Genomic DNA, 20,609 nt, shown 5'->3' with positions numbered 1-20,609 from the left:
TGTGGTTCCCAGAAACCTGAAGGTGTCCACATTAGACACTGTGCTGTTGAGGATTGTGGTTGGGGGAGTGCAGGGGACTTTCTCTTGCAGTCCACTGTCATCTCCACTGTCTTGAGCGGGTTCAGCTCTAGATGGTTCTGACCACACCAGAGGACCAGCCAGTCCACCTCCCATCTGTATGCAGACTCCTCGCCATCCCGGATGAGATAAATTGCTGTCATGTTGTCTGCAAACTTGAGGAGTTTCACAGAAGGGTCCCCTGAGGTGCAGTCAACGTAACATTACTAGTAGTAGCCTAGTAGTGACCAGAATACTACATATGACTTGTCTTTCAATATCTTTGACTAATAATAGGCCATGGTCAACCATGAAACAGCGATCAATTATTAATTAATTACGTTTTGGAAAAACGTGATAGAGCGAGGGAACGATATTCAAACTGCGATGGAGCGAGGGACGACTGTCAAAAAAAAAAAAAAAGCACTAAATCAGAACCAGACACAAACTACATTGTTTTGAAACTTCATTTACATGACAATGTAATTTTGGAGCCTGAAAATGCAAGTATTTACTGGTTAGCCACGCTTGTCCAATGTCAGGCTTGGGGGCAATTTGCGGCCCGCAGCATATTCTAAACAATTACAGATCATGAGACCAAAATATGCTATGCGCAAAGCATACATTTATTTGTTTTTAATTAAAGTAAACAAAATGTGAAGAACCTCATATAAAGTAATCCCCCACATCTTTCTCATTTTTCTCTCTATGTGGCGCTCTGTGGAAAAAGATTGGACACAGCTGATGTAAACACTCAAAACACCAGGCCCAACATGCATATGATAGTATTTATGATCATTTTTGGAGGGCCACATGCTCAAACATACATGATGTTACCAGGCTGTCATCATTCTAAAACCGAGACAAGGGTCAAAGGCACAATGAGATGCTTATGATATAACCCCTCCTCATCCTCGCACTTCATTTTTCCCAACATTCTGCAGAGTTTTGTGAGTGCGCTGACGCCGCCAAAGCCGGCGCCCCGGAGAACACAAGTGGAGGGAAGTGAGGAATGCAGCAGCGGCAGGTGTTTGCAACAAATGAAAAGATAATACCTCGAAAGATTCATTCCGCCCAACTGGAAGCATGTTGACAGAGGCTGTATTTAGTGCTATATCAAGGGACGGCTATTGTAATGAAGCAATCCAAGGAGTTATTAGCAAGGGAGCAAATAGTTCCGTCCATTGCAACACTGTTTATCTTGAGTGTCACCCTTGGCCTTGGATCACGGCCTCTTTGGAATTGCGGTTACTTTTAGTTTATTTTAGGGATATGGGTCGCTTCACCTCCACATTCAGCATGTGCAGCCAGCATCTCAACGTGAGGCTCTTCGGACAATAAAACATTCTGACTTTCTCCTGGCGCAATTTAATCACCTCGCCTCTGACACGTTAAATACCTCCCCTTTTTATTTGAATTCAGCCAGCCGCTATCTAGTCGGCCTCTCTGCAGAGAAATGTTGCCTGTTTGGGGTTTTCTCAACAGCTTTCACAACAGTGCACTTAATATTCAGATTGATAGAACCCCTGTGGCTTATTGTGTGGGTCTCTGCTGTTGCTCATCGCTACTTCTGATGCATTCCTTTGCAGCGAGTCATCCCTTTTTGATTCCACATGTGGCCCGTGTCACTGTCTGCGCCTGACAACATCCAAACAGAACTGAGAGTTGCAGTAAACCACTAAATGATGTGTAATCTCTGGTTTGTCACACCGACTGCACCAGTCCAATTCATGCGCTTTTTTGTGAATTATTTCAAAACCTGCTTGAACAACAATTCCCATTTGATGCGGCAGAAGCATTTATCCCGGATGTGTTGCTTGAATTTTCTCAGAGAATACGAACCTTTGAGGTTAATATAAATACGCTGGCATGATGCTGGTTGCTGATTTTCGAAACCCTAGTCAATCATAGAAAGTTATCATCTCTGGGGGGGTCAAACTGTCATAATCATAAAACCTTTAACTCTACACAAAATATCTAAAGTAACATTATAACACTATCAATTTAAGGATGCAAATAAAGTATAACTGCTGTAGGGTAATCTTAAACTAAAATAAAATTACTCAACCTTTGATGATCTATATGTCACATTTTGGGGAAATTTAGTTTTTACATTCGGTCATAAAAATGTAAAAATAAGTTAGCTCTATGGGCCGTTCTAACAATAAATAGTGATTGAACCCATGGAGAGAAGTGTGCCTAAGGAGCGAGTCTCTTCACTTAGGGACATAGCTGAGTTTATAGTAGAGATGGGGCCGATCTGATTCAGCATCGGTATCGGGTTCCGACACCAGCGTAATTTATATATCGAAAACTGACAATACCATCTGCGGAGATTTCCGATCCATGCCCCATGTTTGTGAGTTGCTGTAGCTGTCTCCACACATGCACTGCAGCCGCCCTCCTCACAAACACACAAGTGCTCCGCCTGACAGTCACATCACACTTAGCTCTTAACCCGCACTCTTAACACTACACAAAACTTCTGGGTCCTTACAATAATCATACACCCAGCAAAAACACATTTGTTTCTGCTCCCATTTTCCATGAGCTGAACTCAAAGATCTAAAACTATTTCTATGTACACAAAAGGCCTATCTCACACAAATATTGTTCACAGATCTGTCTAACTCTGTGTTAGTGTGCATTTATCATTCATGATTAATTATCTATCCCCCTCATAGGTGTGGCATTTCAAGATGCATGAATATTGCACAGGTGTGCCTTAGGTTGGCCACATTAAATGGCTACTCCAAAATGTGCAGTTCAACTGTATTGGAGGTGGTTCAGAGGGGTCAGAAAACCAGTCAGTATCTGGTGTGACCACCATTTGCCTCAAATCCAATATACACCGAAGTATTATGTGTTGCCCCACAGGCTGAGTGGTTGTGTGCGTGCGCGGTACTGCATGTGTGAAGAAAGCTACATTCATTGATATTCTTCTGGCTACATTTGCTGATATTCTTTTATCTCTGGTATCAGAATAGTATCATTATCAGTAGATAATCCAGGCGTCTCGATCAAATCGGAAGTTGAAAAACTGGATGCAGCCACAGTTTGTTGTGTTGTACATTCGACCTATTGTCACGTACTGTGAGCTATGTTGTACTGAACAGCCAGGACAGATCCTGTGCTTTCATTTGCTAAACTACATCTTTGGTGCACAAACATTCATTTCTGGTCCTATGGCTATCCTTACACTTGTCCTCTTTGCCAAGGCCAGTAGCGGATGTTGGAGCAAAACAAACAAAAATCGAAAAGGGCTTACTGAGCTGAAGTCTCGCAAGCGAAATCGTGCTTGATGGCCGTTCAACATTAAACTTTTAGTTGTATTTTTCCTGAAATTTTCAATTGTACAACTTTGGTGGGGTTTAACTGAAGATTTTCAGTTTCATGCGTGTATGACGGTCACTTAACTCTCTTTTTGTATGTCTTCGCTGAAAGAGGCAATGATAAAGGAAGCACAGAAAGCCATCAAGCACTTTTTTCTAACCATTCTTCACACCTAAAGCCCGGCATTCTGTTCATTCTTTTGTCAAGAAGAAATAGTGAGGAGAGCGCAACATAAAGAAGGGCCGAGCTGTCTCGCCTCGCCTAGGGAACCAAATGCTATTGCTGATTATTACAGCTAACTATGATGGGAGGACCACCAGGGTAGTGACAAGCCATGCCGCTGCCTCCGGGGGGTGAGACAAAGGTTTACATATTACACAAGCAATTTAGATGTTTTATAAACATGTTGCCAAGACAGTGGAAGTTGGCAGCCCTTTTCCTTATTTAGCTTTTTTACTCCCCTGTCCCTACCCGTATAAGCCGTGAAGTTTGCATGCATTTTGTGTAAACCAGGAAAGAGCAAGGAGGGGAGGGGGGCAAAAAGCAATGGATTTGAAGCACTTTTTGTGCTCTCTATGAACTGTGTGTGAGCTAATAAATTCTTTGAGCCACTCAGCCCGGCATTCACAGATATCCCCCAAAGATTACACACACAAATCACCGCACAATGGAGGCCACCTTGAGGGCCCAGGCGTCGCAGGGGACCCCGACCCTGAGGACAAGCGCGCATAAGCAAACTGCAGTGAGAGGAGGCGTAGGAGGTGGTGGGGTTGGGGTTGTGGGGTGTGCAACTCCACTCAGAGTCAAATGCTTTATAATGGTTGGTAATGGTATATTCAAGGAGGTTGGTGAAGGTGTGAAGTGAAACAGGCGAGGTTTGAAAAGGAAGAATGAGAGAATGCTCGGGGTGTCAAAGGCAATGTGATGGATAAATAAAAAGAGGGATTAGAGAGGTTGAAGAAACCAAAAGGGGGCTGTAGGCTGATGGGGGGGTTGCACATGCACGGCCTTGGCCATGATGAAGATGACCGATGGGAGGGGAGCTTCAGAGCTTGTGGAGGGGGATGATTCCGAACCCACACGACCAAGCAGAGGCTGAGGAGGGACATAATTAACTCCTGGATCTTTTGTGCTTCCCATCTGACTGCAGGGAGGAGATGAAAGGGGCCTGCTAAGCCTGGCATTCCATCCCAATTATAAGAAGAATGGCAAGCTCTACGTCTCCTACACCACCAACCAAGAGCGCTGGGCCATCGGGCCGCACGACCACATTCTCCGTGTGGTTGAATACACCGTGTCGAGGTAATGGGAGAAGTGTGAGCACAAGCTAACTTTTGATACCAGTTAGCAGACTGAATGGACAGCACAACCTCGATTGCATCACTAGAAAGCTAATTATCTGCATTTACACTTAGCTTACATTTTGACATTTTTCGAGTGCACTGTAAAGTTATAATGTGCAACTTTTACAGTTTTAAAGTGCAAATTTGGTTCATTTTCATACACTATTAATGTTCCGAGTTGACCTTCACTCAACATAAACCACATGTTTTTGTGCTTTGACTAACAAAATACTGCCATGGTGTATGAGAGCCACAACGAAAACACAAATAATGATGTTATGGGAAAAACAATGTGTAATATGAGAATAAAATCATAATTTTTCATTAAATGAAAAATAATTTAAAATCTAACAATTTTATGACAGTAAAGTTGTAATATTAGGATAAAAAAACTAATAGTATGCATAATATTATGATGGGGGAAAATTATTATACAAAAATAATATAATATTTAATATAATATACAGTATACACACACACACATATATATATATATATATATATATATATATATATATATATATATATATAATTTAACAATAATAAATAAACAATGTGTCATGTTAGAAGACTGAAGGCATAATATTATGAAGGAACATCATTTAATAAATAAATGAAGTCATAATGTTAAGAGAAAAAATTACTTTAAAAATAAAAATTGAACAACAATAATTGAAAACATGTAATTTTATGATAAGAAAGGATCAACCACCAGTTTTTTTAACAAATAAGGAATTCTATATTTTCTCATAGGATTACAACTTCTTAATTTTTTTTTCTTTTTCTCTTAAATTTACTGCAGTGTGGCTTTAATACTCCTTCATAAAATACAGCTACAGTGCATGCAAATGGTCATAATTGTGTATTAAGTGTGTATGGAAACTTTGTTGCTGAAAAGTTGTAGTACCGGCCAGTACACTTATATAATTGTAAACCCATACTGAAAAGCGAGGCATTACAAAATCCTGGACTGATTTTCATACGATTATATAATTGCCGATAAAAATCCCCACACCACAGATTTAACACCATTTCTAAAAGGAGGTGTTAAGGAGCGTTGCGCTGGATTTGGAAAGTGGGTCACAAATCTCCACAGACTCACTGTCTATGTGTGTGTAGTATTGCTGCTATATATGTCAGACTTCCATGCTTGCTTGTTGTGGTGTACATTATTTGCAATGCAAAAACATCCTTTCACTCAAACTATTTTGCGAGTACTTTTCACTTGATGATCTAATCTGGATTACCGTTTTTGTCTTGCACAGGCCTTAATTAAATAATAATTAGTTAGAGGATATGATGGCACTTTTATAGCGTCATTATTTTTTGGGGAAAACCACTTTTTTTTTCCAAACACCCAAAACAACTACCCGAAATGAAATGTTCCTAGAAAATAGACTGCATGATGCCATCCACGCCTCTTTTGTGTTGCTTGTTTCCTCAGGAAAAATCCAAACCAGGTGGACACTAGGACCATCCGGGTGCTGATGGAAGTGGCGGAGCTGCACCGTAAACATCTTGGCGGGCAGCTTCTGTTCAGCCCCGAGGGTCTCCTGTACATCGCTTTGGGTGATGGAATGATAACCCTCGATGATATGGAGGAGATGGACGGACTCAGGTGAGGTTGAGTTGAAACAGTGGTTAAATGTGCTCTTCCCGAGATGGCAAACTTCCCAATGTCATGTTTTCTTGTTCTGTGTCGGCAGTGATTTCACAGGCTCCATGCTGAGGGTAGACGTGGACACAGACACTTGTACAGCCCCCTATTCCATACCGCGGGATAACCCCTACTTCAACAGCACCAACCAGCCGCCTGAGATTTTTGCTCATGGCTTACACGACCCAGGCAGGTTCGTTAAAGGTCACACTTCAAGTTGTGTGTACTGTACAGTATTATGTAGTTCTTTTGTGATCATTCTTGGCCTTCTGTGTTCTTTAGGTGCACGGTTGATCGTCTTCAGACTGAGAACGGGAGTCTCCTCATGCTCTGTACGGACGCCAGTGACAAAAACTCCACAACTCCAAGAATATTGGAGATTTCCAAAGGGAAAGATTACGGTTAGTTGTGCAAGTACCATTGTGACTTATTGTGTACGTAGCATGCACTACCAGTCAAAAGTTTAGACACACCTTCTCATTCAACAGCATGGATAAGCATCTCCAAACTTTTGGCTTGTCATGTATATTCTTGATGTAAATATTGTTTGACAAGGAGCACTTCAAAGCCTCAGAACAACATACAAACTTACACATCTTGATATTTGTGTATGAACACAGCGTTGTGGGAACAAGTTGAGAAATAATCTGGGACTCCTGCCCAATATAGTGAAGGTTAAAGTGTGAGCTACAGAGAGATTCCCCCACCGCGTGGAATTCCGATATGCCAAAGGGAATGCAAAATTGCGTCCGCACGTAAGATTTAGAGCTGTCAACAGTAATAACCGCAGGGGTAGCATTGTTGAAAACTCTCAGAGGGGCCCGCTCACAATGAGGAAATGGATGGCGACGTCTCTGACAATTTTTTACCCCACTTTTCTTCACAAACAAATGACTGGTGTGTGTCTTAATAACGATGACTTTGGCAACTGGAGTATATACTTTGCCCCCCTCTGTGAAGGATGGTCTGTGACATTAGCCAATTATCCAGACTCTAAAATGATTACCGCTGGGAAATCAGTACGCCACCCTCCATTCATATTTCCCTTTGCCAAAGACAACTGCAATCCAAAAATAAAGTCATATTACATCAGTGTCAAACTTGTGGACTGGTGCAGCAATCCGCCAAGGTCCGTGTCGTATGGCCCTGAGATGTTGTGGAGAATGTCCAATCACAGAATTTCTTGGTTTCTTCCACTGTCCTTCTCACAAACCTATTACTTTATTATTAATATTATTATTATTTTGTTCTAGACAGCCCTTTTCTAGATACTCAAAGATGTATTACATTGTCAGCCAACAAGGTTTGTTACTTATAAATGTTCCTTTTGGGGTGGGTCAATGTATCCATATCACCGCATATTGCATCATTATCTCTCATGATACGGTATCAATACACCAGCATTTACTATCGATACTGTTGATGTCAGAAAATCACATACAAATTAAATTGATAAATGAACATTTAACATGACTTTCACCTTTACTGAAGACTCTTGTTGGAGAAGACAGCAGAGAGCGACGCCATCCTTTGCAATGAGTTTTTTTTTACAATTCAATAGTGTTTCTCACCTTTGTTATCAAATTGCTGGCAGTGGCAACTTTGTTTGACCTCATAGTGGGTTATTTAGCAGTCCCACACAGTTAAAAAATGTACTGACAGTGAGTCAAACTTTGTTTGGGCATTCAGTTCCACAGAATGATACAATGCAGGGCCAACGCACAGTTTTGTACAATAACCGAGATAGTGTACGAAAAGAGAGGCGTTCAAAAACCCAGGTTTGACCGTATATTGCAAGTTCAAGGATACCCTTAGCTTACGCTGTTGCCATATTGTCCACTTTACTGCAGCGCTTCGCTTTCTTATTGCCCTCAGTCTCCTTTTGGATTAAATTCTTACTGTGGTACTATTTTAAAATGAAACCAAAGCAAGGTATTTAGACACTTCAATGTCAATCACACGGAATGGGTCACACGGCAACTTGACTTTAATCCAAAATTTCATCTCCTTTGCCCTGTGCAGAGAATGAACCATCCGTCTACGACCTGCAGTCCATTGGAGGAGCACCACCAGTGGGGGGCTTCATCTACAGGGGCTGCCAGTCGAGGAGATTGTATGGCAGTTACGTGTTCGGAGATAAGCTTGGGTAAGGTAACTGTAAGTGCTACAGCAACCTGTACACCCTGAGCCTTTGTCGTTTCTGATGACTGGATGATTTGTACATTAGCAGTGCAATTCCGGAATTTACTGAGATGAGCACAGCTTGTCTCTCTCTCTCTCTCGTTCTCACCCTATTCAGTCTGTCCCTTATGTCGAGCTGTGCCAGAGTCAATACAAAGTTCCAACCGCATGAGGGGGAAAACAGGTTTTGTGTTACTTTCACCACAGCAGCACAGCCAGTTCAGTGTAAATGGAGATTAGACATCCTGCCCTGTGCTGTTCACACTTTTCTTTGGTTTGTAATTCATCCTTGTTTGCTGATGTCAAACAGTGACGCTCGAGTAAGCAAAGGAAGTAAATAGTAGGAAAAAATTCACTCTCAGGACTTCAGAATTGAAACAATGTGCGGTCGGCTAATTACCAACGCCAGCTTAGAGGCTTGTTGTTTGTGGTGGCTAAATGAAGGTTTCACCATGATGTTTGTGTAAAACCAAACAACGAAGTCTCAAGTAACACCATGTAGGCTAGCGGGGTGGACAACTAAATAAACCGATCAAACATTTCTTAATGTAACAAATGAAATAAATGTCCAATAGTAACATATTTCCGCATATCGTGCCCTGAAGTGTTGACCTACTCGACTGCAGAGAGTACCAGCCATATTTTAGGGAATAAGGGAGTTTTTAAATGCAATCATTGTCACCTTCTTCTTTACAGAAACCCCGTCTGCACTGTGTGGCAGTGTGTGTTGTTGTAAAAGTGTGACACATCGTGTATCAGTATCAATTATACTTATGTGAGGTGGTGCATTATTATTGCTTTTCATTTATTTATTCAAGTCAATTGCACACCCTGCAATTTCATTGAGGCACGTTGTCTATCAGAGTGGAGGCTACTATTTGAATAAATAGAAAATGTCAATATTGCATGACCATACACACTCAACAGTGGCTCTGATCTTATGTGTTTGTGTCAGCAACCTGCGGATTCTCCAGAAGTCCTCTATAACACCATCAGCATCGAGTGACCAGTGGCAGGAGAAACCACTCTGCTTGGGCACAGCCGGGTCCTGCGGCTCCATGCTTGTCGGACACATCCTGGGATTTGGTGAAGACGAGTTGGGTTAGTATAGCAATGAAATGTGTCATATGGGTTGTGTATCGTTTACATATTAGCCGATACCGGTGCTAAATCGGCACTTTTGAAACGGTGCCAGTGCTTAAACAGTATCTAAACTGGTACTTAAATAAGGAAAACACACATTTTGTCCACAAACAAGGCCTTTTTATTTCTACAGAATTTTGTGACATGCAAGTTGAACAGAATCATAATTTTATTACTTCAATAATCTCAATAAAATGATAGTTAGGTAATAAATTCACCAATACGAAATAAAATCCACCACAGATTGTCATGATTATCACAGCAAAGCCACCAACACAAATTTGTGTTGTATTGTGATGTTCAGAATTTTGCTGTTCGTGAATGCACCTTGCTCGCTATGACTGTGTTTGATGGATAATGAGGAAGTGTTGTGTTTCTGTTGTGGAGAGCGATGACGAAACCTGTGTGTGGAGTTGGAACTGACCTCCACTCTCTGCGTGCTAAGGTCGGCAATAAAGTTTAAAAAGGTTATCTCTTGTGCGTCTGTCAGGATGCTACATCACTCACAAGACGTTACTTGCACAATATCACCTTCAAGTGCTTGTTACAGGTGGCTTAGTCTGCTTTAATTTAGCACTGAATGAGGTACCAATAGCTACTTAGTTTTTTGTCTGGTTACTACTGTTTACATCAGTGCCATTACGATACCAAGTTTTGGCACGCAATAGCCATATGTTCCATGAGAGCCCATTCTGGAATAGTACTTGTATTACTTGCAACATGCTTGTTTCTAATGCCTGTTGCTTGAATTATACAAAAGAAGACTGACTTTTAAGCTTATATTGCTTTGACGTTGGTGTGGCATGTTCCCAGCAGGATAATAAATGTGTACTTACTCCTGGATTAAAGATCTTGTCCATAAAATAGCACGGCGAAATTCACAGGCCACCTACAATGCAGAGTTTTGCGTGGGTTGTGTGTTGCCTTTAACTTAGGAGCACTAAGATCAAGTCGGGTGAAGTGAGGTGAGTGCCATAATGTGATACAGAGAACATGATACCAGCTGGACCCCACCAGTCACCTCGCGGGATTATGAACTGTCAGCTCCAGTGTTTCTGATTAAGTCGAACACTCACTCAACGACAGCCGTCATAAATGTGTGATCGCAGCTCTCGCCAGCTGTCAAGAGTCGTTGTTTTAAGGAGGTCTTTCAGATTTGCCGCATTTGATCGTGATTTGCTAGCGGTGCGAGAATCACGTCGGGGCCAGGGGTGGCGAGCGTTTTGGGCGGGCGTGTGCCCCACAGACACATGTTTACACTTTGTCCCCTTATGGAATTTAGCTGTGGGTTTGTTCCTCATTAAATTACCCGCATGAGTGTTCATGAGTGTTCAATCCACCCGTAAAAAAGTCTTTCACAGATGGATCGCCTTTTAATGTGACCATTTCGTTTTATTTCAGGTGAGGTCTACATACTGGCGAGCAGTAAAAGCATGGCACAGTCGCACAGTGGGAAACTCTACAAGCTGGTGGACCCCAAAAGGTAAAATCTTGCACAGTGGAATCTGATATGGAATATGATGATTAGGAATCTTTATCAACTGTATAATGCTTTAAGTAACATTCTAACATTTCTGTCATTAAAATTATACAGTAATCCTTTGCCACGTTGTGTTTCAGATTTTGCGGCTTCATTCATGTCATGTTTTTTTCCAAAATGTATTAATTAATACATTCTGCTGTTTTGTGGCTAAATGCAGTTTATTGTTAATCCAAAAAATGTACATATTTTTTTCCTAAATTAAGCATTTTCAAGCATAAAAACGGCTAAATGAGGTAAAATACAATATAAGGCATTCAGAAGACACATTCCGAGACGTTGTGCTGATAAGTAGTATTAGACACTGCACACTAGGTGTCAGTAATGTTACTATAATATTCAGTACCAACACCAGACTTGATCACTGGAACAAGAGGCTTTTATTGCAGGTTTGAATTATCTCACAACAGGCACAATAATCCCTAAAGCGGGCTACTGTTGCGGCCATAAGGCATGCCAAGCTAAAACTCAACTCTGCGCCGCGGTTGTGACTTCCTGTTTGCGTCACCGGAACACATTTGCAGCAACACACACAAGCACAAGTCTTATTTATATCTTGGAGACCTATTTATGTCTTAAATGGCTTATTTTATCTTCACTACTACAGTATATTGGGTAACACAAGTGTAAAGATGACTATAGGGGTGTTATTTCATGTCTAAAGGGCTCTAATAATGTTAAAAAAAACGTATTACGAAGGCTGGTAAAGAGGTTTTCTATGCTCATAACTGCGATGATATTTGATTTTTAAATAAGGAATTCTACTTCATGGAAAGTCATTGGAAACAATTAACCATGATAAATGAGGGATTACTGTATAATAAAACCAAAATAATGTAAAACCACTCATCCTTTGAAGACACATTATGTGGAGGAATACTGTCGACTTGTGGTGTTGTATATGTTGTATGGTGTTGTCTGGTGTGGTATTGTACTGTATAATAAGAGTACTTACATGTGCATCGGCTTGGTGAAATGTAACTGATTAATGTGTTGCTCACATTGTACTGAGCAGCCATGTCACACAATATGTTGCATTTCTGGTCATCTTTCATTACACTTTTTATACTTTTCTGTGGCATCACAAAAAGTCAAAGAACAAGCAAAACACGCCTAGATGCTCGCCAGTTTTGCTGACATTTCGCATGATGATGGGTTCAGCTATCATGTTTTTGTGTTTTTGCTGACTTAAGCACTTAGGCCCTAAGTGTGGTTAAATATCTTTGAAGAGGCAGAATTAGAGGCGAAGCTGCCATAGTAGAAGCATACCCAATAAAACGACTGGTGGAGACACGATCCGGCGACTGACGCTGACGCAACCCGCGAAGCTGCAGTTAATCACGCTCCTCTTAAATCCTCGCCACTTCCAGCTTTCCCTTCACTCCCGTGGGCCAGCAGCTCGTCACATGGCCCACCTGCCTCGGCCAAAGCAAATGCGAGCGCCTGTAACGGGAGAGCAAGCGTTGCATTGCGCTATGTTAGTGTCAGGTATTGCTAACAGCAACACTGGGGAGCTGGTGGGATTCATGCTGGCAAATTACAGCGCCCTGGTTATTTTCAGAGCATTTGACAGCAGGTTTTATTTTGCTGAGAGGAAGGAAAAACACCAAGGCACCTGTTGTCCGGCCCGGCTTCGTTGACACTTCATTTATTTCAGCTCATGCACAAACACATGCACATATATGTGTACACATATACAGTAAAGCCCCAAATTATTCATAATATGAGCATATTTAGTTAAAGTGAATTTTTATTCATTGATATCATGACAGAAACTATGATATATGAGCAAGTATCATTGTATTAACTTGGGTTTGAGTGTTGCCATTCAATTATCAGGTGTTTATTCTGTATGTATACACTGTATCTACATGTGTATCAAACAGGGAAGGATCGACAGCACCCCTCAGCACACAAGAAGAGAAACTATGTTCGCACCACTCTACAGTTTCAAACCAAAGACATTCTGATTCTTTTCTTGAAAGACGTTTTAAAAGATTTTTTCGAGTTGTCCTCACTGAGAGTTGTCAGCAAACGGGTCAAGTTTGAACTAAGAGCAGCCAAAATGCTTAACACAAAAGAAACGGCTGGAACGAAATATCTCCTGTTAAATTAAGAGAGACAGATTAAGTAGAAAAAGCAGACTGGCAATCACACTTGAAATATGTATGCAGCTGATCAGTCGCGGGTGACGACAGTGCCACCCAAGTGTTAGTGCAATTAATTATGCCGCAGATGTTTCAAAGGGGCCCAGATGACTTGCTTCTTATTTATGTTTTCTGGCATGAGCCCTGGATGCATTCACCCCCCCCACCCCCATCCCCCATCAGAACAATTCTTTCCACCGTCAACTGGACTTGTTTAGTCTGCAGAGCCTGTGGCGTTGGAGTCTTGACTCCTGACACTTTCAGGCTCGGATAATAGGATCTTCTCATGAGCAGGTTGCCAGCTAAAGTTTCAGGGTAGCATCCTGCGCTGAGCAATGAGCTTTAAAGTCGGGAACACAGAGGGTAAAACGAGGAACCGTTTGCTAGAACTGCTAAAAAGGGCCCACAGGGAAACATTAGCCATAAAATCCCTCAGCCGTGTTTGTGTAAACATGTCATGGCCAGATGACTTCATTTTGAGGTATTTGTTTGTCAGTTGAAGTGCGCCTTCAATAATAAATAGGCCACCATGCATTGAAACCTGCTGAGTGTGTGGGGTTGTAAAACAAAGCGAGACAAACAGCAAGGCTGTTGGTGGTTGGTGGTTTCTCAGTGTGATTGAAATAAGCACATTCTGATGATAGTTAGGCTTTACAATACAGTATGTTCCAATTACCTCCACATCTGCATACCCCTAAATCCATCAGTCTTTTTCCATATTACCGCGGAAAACTCAGCGTCCTTGTCCAGAATTCTAAACTCCGGGGCCTTCCCAAAACTACATTGGCCATCCAGCCATCCATCTTCTAACACTTATCCCGCTTAAGATGAGGAGCCCAGGCTCTCCCTGGCTGCCAGCTCCTCCCGGCAGATATTGACGCGTTTCCGGGCAAGCTGTGAGACAAAGGCAATGTTCACACTGCATTTTTTTGCTCCTATGTGACTTTTTCAAGTGCGACTCGGGCCTCGTTCGTCCATCCATCCCATCCATTTTCTATACCGCTTCTCCTCTTTAGGGTCGCGGGGGCGTGCTGGAGCCTATCCCGGCTGACTTCGGGCGACAGGCGGGGTACACCCTGGACTGGTCGCCAGCCAATAGCAGGGCACATATAGACAAACAACCATTCACACTCACATTCATACCTATGGACAATTTAGAGTCTCCAATTAACCTAACCTGCATGTTTTTGGATGTGGGAGGAAACCGGAGTACCCGGAGAAGACCCACGCACACACGGAGAGAACATGCAAACTCCACAAAAAGAGATGCCCAATGGAGATTCAAACACAGATGTTTCTGACTGTGTGGCCAACATGCTAACCACTAGCTAACTTTTTCCCCAACCTAATTTTCCAAATATTACAACTATATTTAGTTTTGTTTCTCATAATATTATACAACATGTTGGCCAACATGCTAAACACTAGACCACCGTGTGGCCCGTAGTCGTTTGTATGTCGATATAAATCATATATGTATCCAAGCTACAGCACTCTGAATGGTCAGGTTGCGTATGTCTAACATATACAGTACGTCATTGAAAGGCATGTTTTGCCTTACTTACCAAGACTTGGATAAAGATACTCGCCGATGTAGGCAAAAGTTATACTAGTTAAGCGGCTCACGTCGATGTCCCACCATTCCTGGCTCCGACATCCACCCACACGCACCTCTGAACAGACACTGCAGCAAGTTCTCCACAAACTGCCATAGTCAAAAGTCTTGCCCTCTTTCTTCTTAAATGTAATCATCTGGTTAAATGTTGACTCCTATCGCACAAAATCCTTGAAACGTGCTGAGGAGAGCACAGATTGAGGCAATGTTTATTTCCGTAGCAACTTCCGTAGACACACGTCAAAACATGTGACGTTGTGCTTTTGTGTATGCGCGTCACTTCCCAGACACTTTGCGTCTACACTGACATTTTTTTGGTAATGTGAACTACCACATAAAAGATTGGCTTTTATCAAAAAATCCGAATTGGGCATCATACCCTGCAGTGTGAACGTAGAGCCTGAGTCTTCCCCAAGGCCTCCTACTGGGCACATGTGCCCTGAACACCTCCCCAGGGATGCCTGAGCCACCTCATTGGCTCCTCTCAATGCGGAGGCGCAGCGGCTCTAGTTTTTCCCGGATGACAGTGTTCCTCACCCTATCTCTATAAAGGAGAGCCCAGCAACCCTGTAGAGGATACTCATTTCGGCTGCTTCTACCCGCAAGAATGTCCTTTCTTTCACTACCCAAAGTTCATGGCCATAGGTGAGGGTAGGAACGTAGACCAACAGCTAAATCGAGGGCTTTGCATTTTGGCCGAGCTCTCTCTTTACCACAACGAACCGATGCAGAGTCTGCATCAAAGCAGACGCCGCACCAATCCACCTGTCAAACTTGTGTGCCATCCTTCCAAAACTATGCCTTACTTGGGTACAACAAGAACGACATGGGAGCCAATCAGAGGCACCCAAAAAACACCTAAATCAAATGTGCCAAGTAACCTACACTGACTGTTCTTACTGTATTGTTCAAACTCCATCCCTGCAGAAGAAACTTTTTATTTCCACATTTGCTACAATGTAAATCATTAGTTCTTTACTCAAAAAGACCACCGGATACCAAACCAATTCAGTTGAGTTCTTTCACACTAGCACCCTTTAATCTGGTTTAATCAAACTCTCGTTCCTTTCCTCCATCGGTGGGGTTTATTTGAACAGGTGCGAATACGGGAATGGAACTTGGGTGCAGACCAAATTGACCGGTCTGATACACGGAACTCTGGTGTTGTTCGGTTCTAGTCCGATCCAACGAGACTTGACCCCAAACTTTATTCTGAATTCGTGTGCAAACGGGTAAGAATGTTGAATTCGGTTTAGCACGCAGGCTGTTGCCGTGCATGCCGTGTGGTAGCAGGACATCTTCTTATGCTTGATTTTACAGATAATTGTTGAAGTTCCCAATTCTGTTTCAGAAATGGAAATGGAGTTTTCATGAGTTGACAAACTCAACTGATTGAGACCATTAACTATATTTGTGAACACACCCTAAGACAGATTCGATCACTCGATTGGTTTTACAGTTAGCATAACGTACTTTTGTACGTTTTGGTGGTTTTGAAGAAGGGAAAGTGGTATATTTTACGTGTTTGCATGGGAAGGGGACTACAGCTAGTTGTTTAAATGCAGTATGTATTTATCTAAGTGCCTCTGTGTTTGCTGTGTACAGATATAAACTGTGTGGGTGGTGGGGTACATGCGAACATGCACATCTGTGGGCCTGTGTGAGCGCACGATATGCTAGCTCCCAGCATAGTGTAGCAAAAAAAGCCCTTTTATTTTGCTGTCCCTCTTAAATCTTCCTCCATCTCCGCTATTGGTCCTTGCCTTGACAAAGCTGTTCGTCTGTCCGGCCTGAATAGCCCGAACTCCTACAATACACAGTAAATTTCTTGCACAATTAAAATAAGGAATGAAGCTACAAAAGACAGGACCCCTAACAATGGTCGTCCGATGACAAAACGCCAAAAGAGACCACACGGGGACATTTGATGAACCCATTGTTGGGAGTGCACAATATACATCACTCCACTGCGCTTTTCTCACATTCACCTTGCGTCAATCAAGCACATCCTGATATCAGAAAAGCTAAACACATGACAGTATCAGAGTCACAGCAGTATTACTCTTCCTATTACATCTAAATCAGCTTTTGACGTATTTTACGTTTCATGCTCCTCAGCAGCATCATCATCATCAAGCTTCATGTTCATGTAACAAGCTCCTGTGCAAGCACCGTGGCCCCCTTCTCCCACTCCCTTGACTCTCACACATCCAGCACCACCCCTCCCAAAGTTGATAAATTCCCACAGTGGCTGTTGACCCAGCTGCCTTTGTCAAGTGGCGCTACCAGCAGGTGCTGTTTTCACAGCCACCCTGGCAGTCGTACAGACTGTTTAGTTGCGCTGCTGACCCCTGGCTGCTATTAACAGTGTTAGCCACAGCCCCCCCACCCCCAACCCACACAATCCTCCAGGGAGTCTTTCTATTTTTCCCATCTTTCCTGATTGGCTTCCCTTCCTTTAAAAACTACGGCATGCAACGACAAAAGCCAGCCTAAGGGATGTAGTATGGAGTTGGGTGCTGATGGGAGCATGAGAATCTACCCCGCCTCCACCCTCCATCCTCCCAAATTTAAGACAAATTTTAAGAACACAGTTTTGTCTTGGGGTAGGAATCGCACATACAGTATACAATATTAGTGTGTTTTTTTGTCAATGTGATTATGCAATAACTATTATACCATATCGCTAAGAAAATCCGCATAGAAACAGTCTTCTTCCACCACAAGCATAGAGAAATGACATAATTTCATACAATACACCTTGCTCTTATTACATTTTCTTAATAACTACTAGGGTGACACGATAATTAGCGGACCGATAATTATTGATTGAGATGATATGAGGAATTATGACATATCGATAAATCCTATACATTAAAAATAGCTCAGATTACCGATAATTTTTTTTTTTTAACTATCCAATGAGGCGAGATTACCCGTACTGTGGCGTCTGTTACTGGGCTAAGATGAGCAAATCAAGCGATCCTTGCTGCACAACTCCCTTGAGCTCACTTGTAAACAATCATTGCGTTGATCCTGTGGGACTTCCTTACCCTGTCAGTCACCTGAAACGCCAGCATCGTTACAACGGTGTTTTGTTCTGCGCTGCTAAAGAAAGCTGTTGTTGAAGATAGCGGCTTTTGTCGGCGAGTAAACCACTTAGAGCCACGGTTTGTACTTCTGAGCCACCGCTAGTTTTTGGATGTATGTTTGCCAGCTAAATATGACATGATCGCCACGTTCCTGCAGACACTGATAGATGGAAATAAGGACATAAGCTTCACTATTTTTATGGACGTGTGATGTTAGCCCTCTTAGCTTGCCAGGTCTGACAGTGCAGTGGCTGGATATGGAGTTTCTTACTTCCAGGTGTGCACAAATTCCAGTTAAATCTAAATTTAAAAAAAAATTAAAAATATATAAATAATACCACCTGTATAGATTTTCTGTCCAGGAGCCACGTCTGTGCTTTAATGTTGTCAGCAAACTTAGCTACAAGAATATCAGCAAACGAAGCCAAAAGAGAATAAGCAAACATAGCTGTCTCCACACATGCACTGCAGCCATCGTCTCCACTCGTGCCGCACACACCTACGCACGCACACACACAAGCATTCCACCTGGCATGTTCACAACCACACAACAGTCGGACATCTACACAACACAAAACTTTGACTTCAACATCATACTGGCCTGTACAAAGGAGTTTATTACAGCCTCTTAAAAAATCAACAATAATGATAAAGTAGCGACCAGGAAATTATGTGTGATGTTTACAGTTCTGTGTTTTCCAACTGCCTATGAAGCTGTGAATGCGTCAGGATGAGCGCTTGCGAAGGCGTTTACGTTTGTTGATATTTGCATTTGCTGACATTCTTTTGGCGTGGTTGCATTTTAAAGCAAACAGAGCTCTGGTATCGGAATTGTATCAGTATCAGCAGATATCCAAATTCCTGTATCGAGGTCGGCTCGAAAGTGAAAAAATGTAGATTGGTGCTTTTCCACTTTTTGTAGACACAAAGTAACTTGATTGCTGTCATTTGGTTTGCATTTGGTTTGTTTTGTTATAGTAAAAATAAATGAGGTAGCAACGCAACACACGAACAGTATGTCTGACGTTTGTTGTGCTGTTGGCTAGCAACTTTTAATTGTGTGTCTGGCTCACAGACACTAACTGCGGTATAACAATAAATGCAGTTAATATGATAATTTTGAAATTACACCATAACTGGGGTTTATTGATAAACCATATATCATCCGTAATAGTAACCGTCCAGTAGTTTATTGTATACAGTATATTCAGTTCAGGAAAAAAATGTTCACCACAAGTCCTACTCAAAAACACAACACGAATGACAAGTCGGGTTTATTTAAGCAGACTTGCGCTGCAGAACATGTACATATAAAAGCGGCAGGAGAAGACATCCCTATTCAAAGATTTCTTCAAATTTAGCCACTTGGTTAAAAAAATAGAATCTTTTTATTATCACATCAACACATTGCTTTTATTATCCAAGTTCATCAGTACTTATGAGGACAAAGTCATGACGATCCGCCCCATGCTTGACGGTGTTATGACATTTTGTCCAAACAAAATGAACAGAGCAGTGAGTTGCACAGCAGTTGTTGAATCGTAAAAAAAGAAAAAACACACACACAATAAAAAACACACAATAAAACATGTCTTCATTGTTGGTTATGCAGTGTTGACAGTACATCAAGGGAAATACCACAGAAATATATTGTACTGTACACAGTACTGCTAGGAATAAGGATGCAATATATTGGTATTTTGTCCCAAAACTTCGTATTATCACTGCCCTTGTTAGTTCATCTTCCAGAACATTTCTTGTCAAATAAATGCAAGCATTAGCACACAAAAAGAGAGTCTACCGAATTCTTTTGGTGATTTTATTTTTTTTTTAAGTGCTTTAGGTAAATTAAAATAAACGCTGGCGCCAGCTTTAATCTACAGCAGGATCTATCTGGTCGTAAGGTCTTAAATCCTATCTTGACTTTTAGCGTCGACTGCTGCAGAGTGACCATTTGCTTGCACACCCACCCCCTCGCCCCCGCCCTCCACAGCGGTGATTGATGAAGCCTGTTCTTGCGGACATTACTCACCACAATTCATATACTCTCACACACCCTGACGTCACCGTGCTGGCCTCCTGATACCAGTGTCAGTACACAGGAGTCCAGTTACCATTCCTGGGTATTCGTGTTGCCGCCCCATCCCCACCCACCTCCACCCAGCGTTGCCTCATTAGCCTTTTACAACAATGAATCTTCTTCTTCATGTCACACACACAGACAAACGTGTGTGGCAAGCAGGCAGGCGCTGACAAACGTTTCACATTTGAACGTGATTATGCACTTTGCCATATTACTTCCAGATTTGTACGAGCGCGTGATAGGGAATAATTATTTTGCTGATGTGCGTGTCTTAGTGTTTTGTCTTAATACGGAATGATCACAACATGTCCCTGCGCTTTTTTTTTTTAACCGAGGCTTTTAACCACGTGCTGCTGTGAAGTTGGATGTGTGGTCGCCTGGTTTATAACTGAAGCCGCTTGCTTTTAATGCTTTTTTT

At 42.1% G+C, this 20,609-nt stretch overlaps 1 protein-coding gene across 2 annotated transcripts in view; it reads left to right on the top strand.

The window, feature by feature from the left end:
* hhip (hedgehog interacting protein) overlaps nt 1-20,609 on the top strand; it is a 48,908-nt gene that overhangs the window by 23,019 nt on the left and 5,280 nt on the right. For both annotated transcript variants that reach the window (XM_054778592.1, XM_054778594.1), the window contains exons 5-11: nt 4,541-4,692; nt 6,178-6,351; nt 6,440-6,583; nt 6,673-6,791; nt 8,413-8,536; nt 9,527-9,672; nt 11,116-11,197. In XM_054778592.1, the coding sequence (XP_054634567.1) occupies nt 4,541-4,692; nt 6,178-6,351; nt 6,440-6,583; nt 6,673-6,791; nt 8,413-8,536; nt 9,527-9,672; nt 11,116-11,197 (941 nt within the window). The remainder of the gene's footprint in view (nt 1-4,540; nt 4,693-6,177; nt 6,352-6,439; nt 6,584-6,672; nt 6,792-8,412; nt 8,537-9,526; nt 9,673-11,115; nt 11,198-20,609) is intronic.

This window comes from Dunckerocampus dactyliophorus, chromosome 6 (assembly GCF_027744805.1).
Source record: "Dunckerocampus dactyliophorus isolate RoL2022-P2 chromosome 6, RoL_Ddac_1.1, whole genome shotgun sequence".
Lineage (NCBI taxonomy): Eukaryota > Metazoa > Chordata > Actinopteri > Syngnathiformes > Syngnathidae > Dunckerocampus > Dunckerocampus dactyliophorus.
This window is presented reverse-complemented; position numbering and strand designations above follow the sequence as displayed.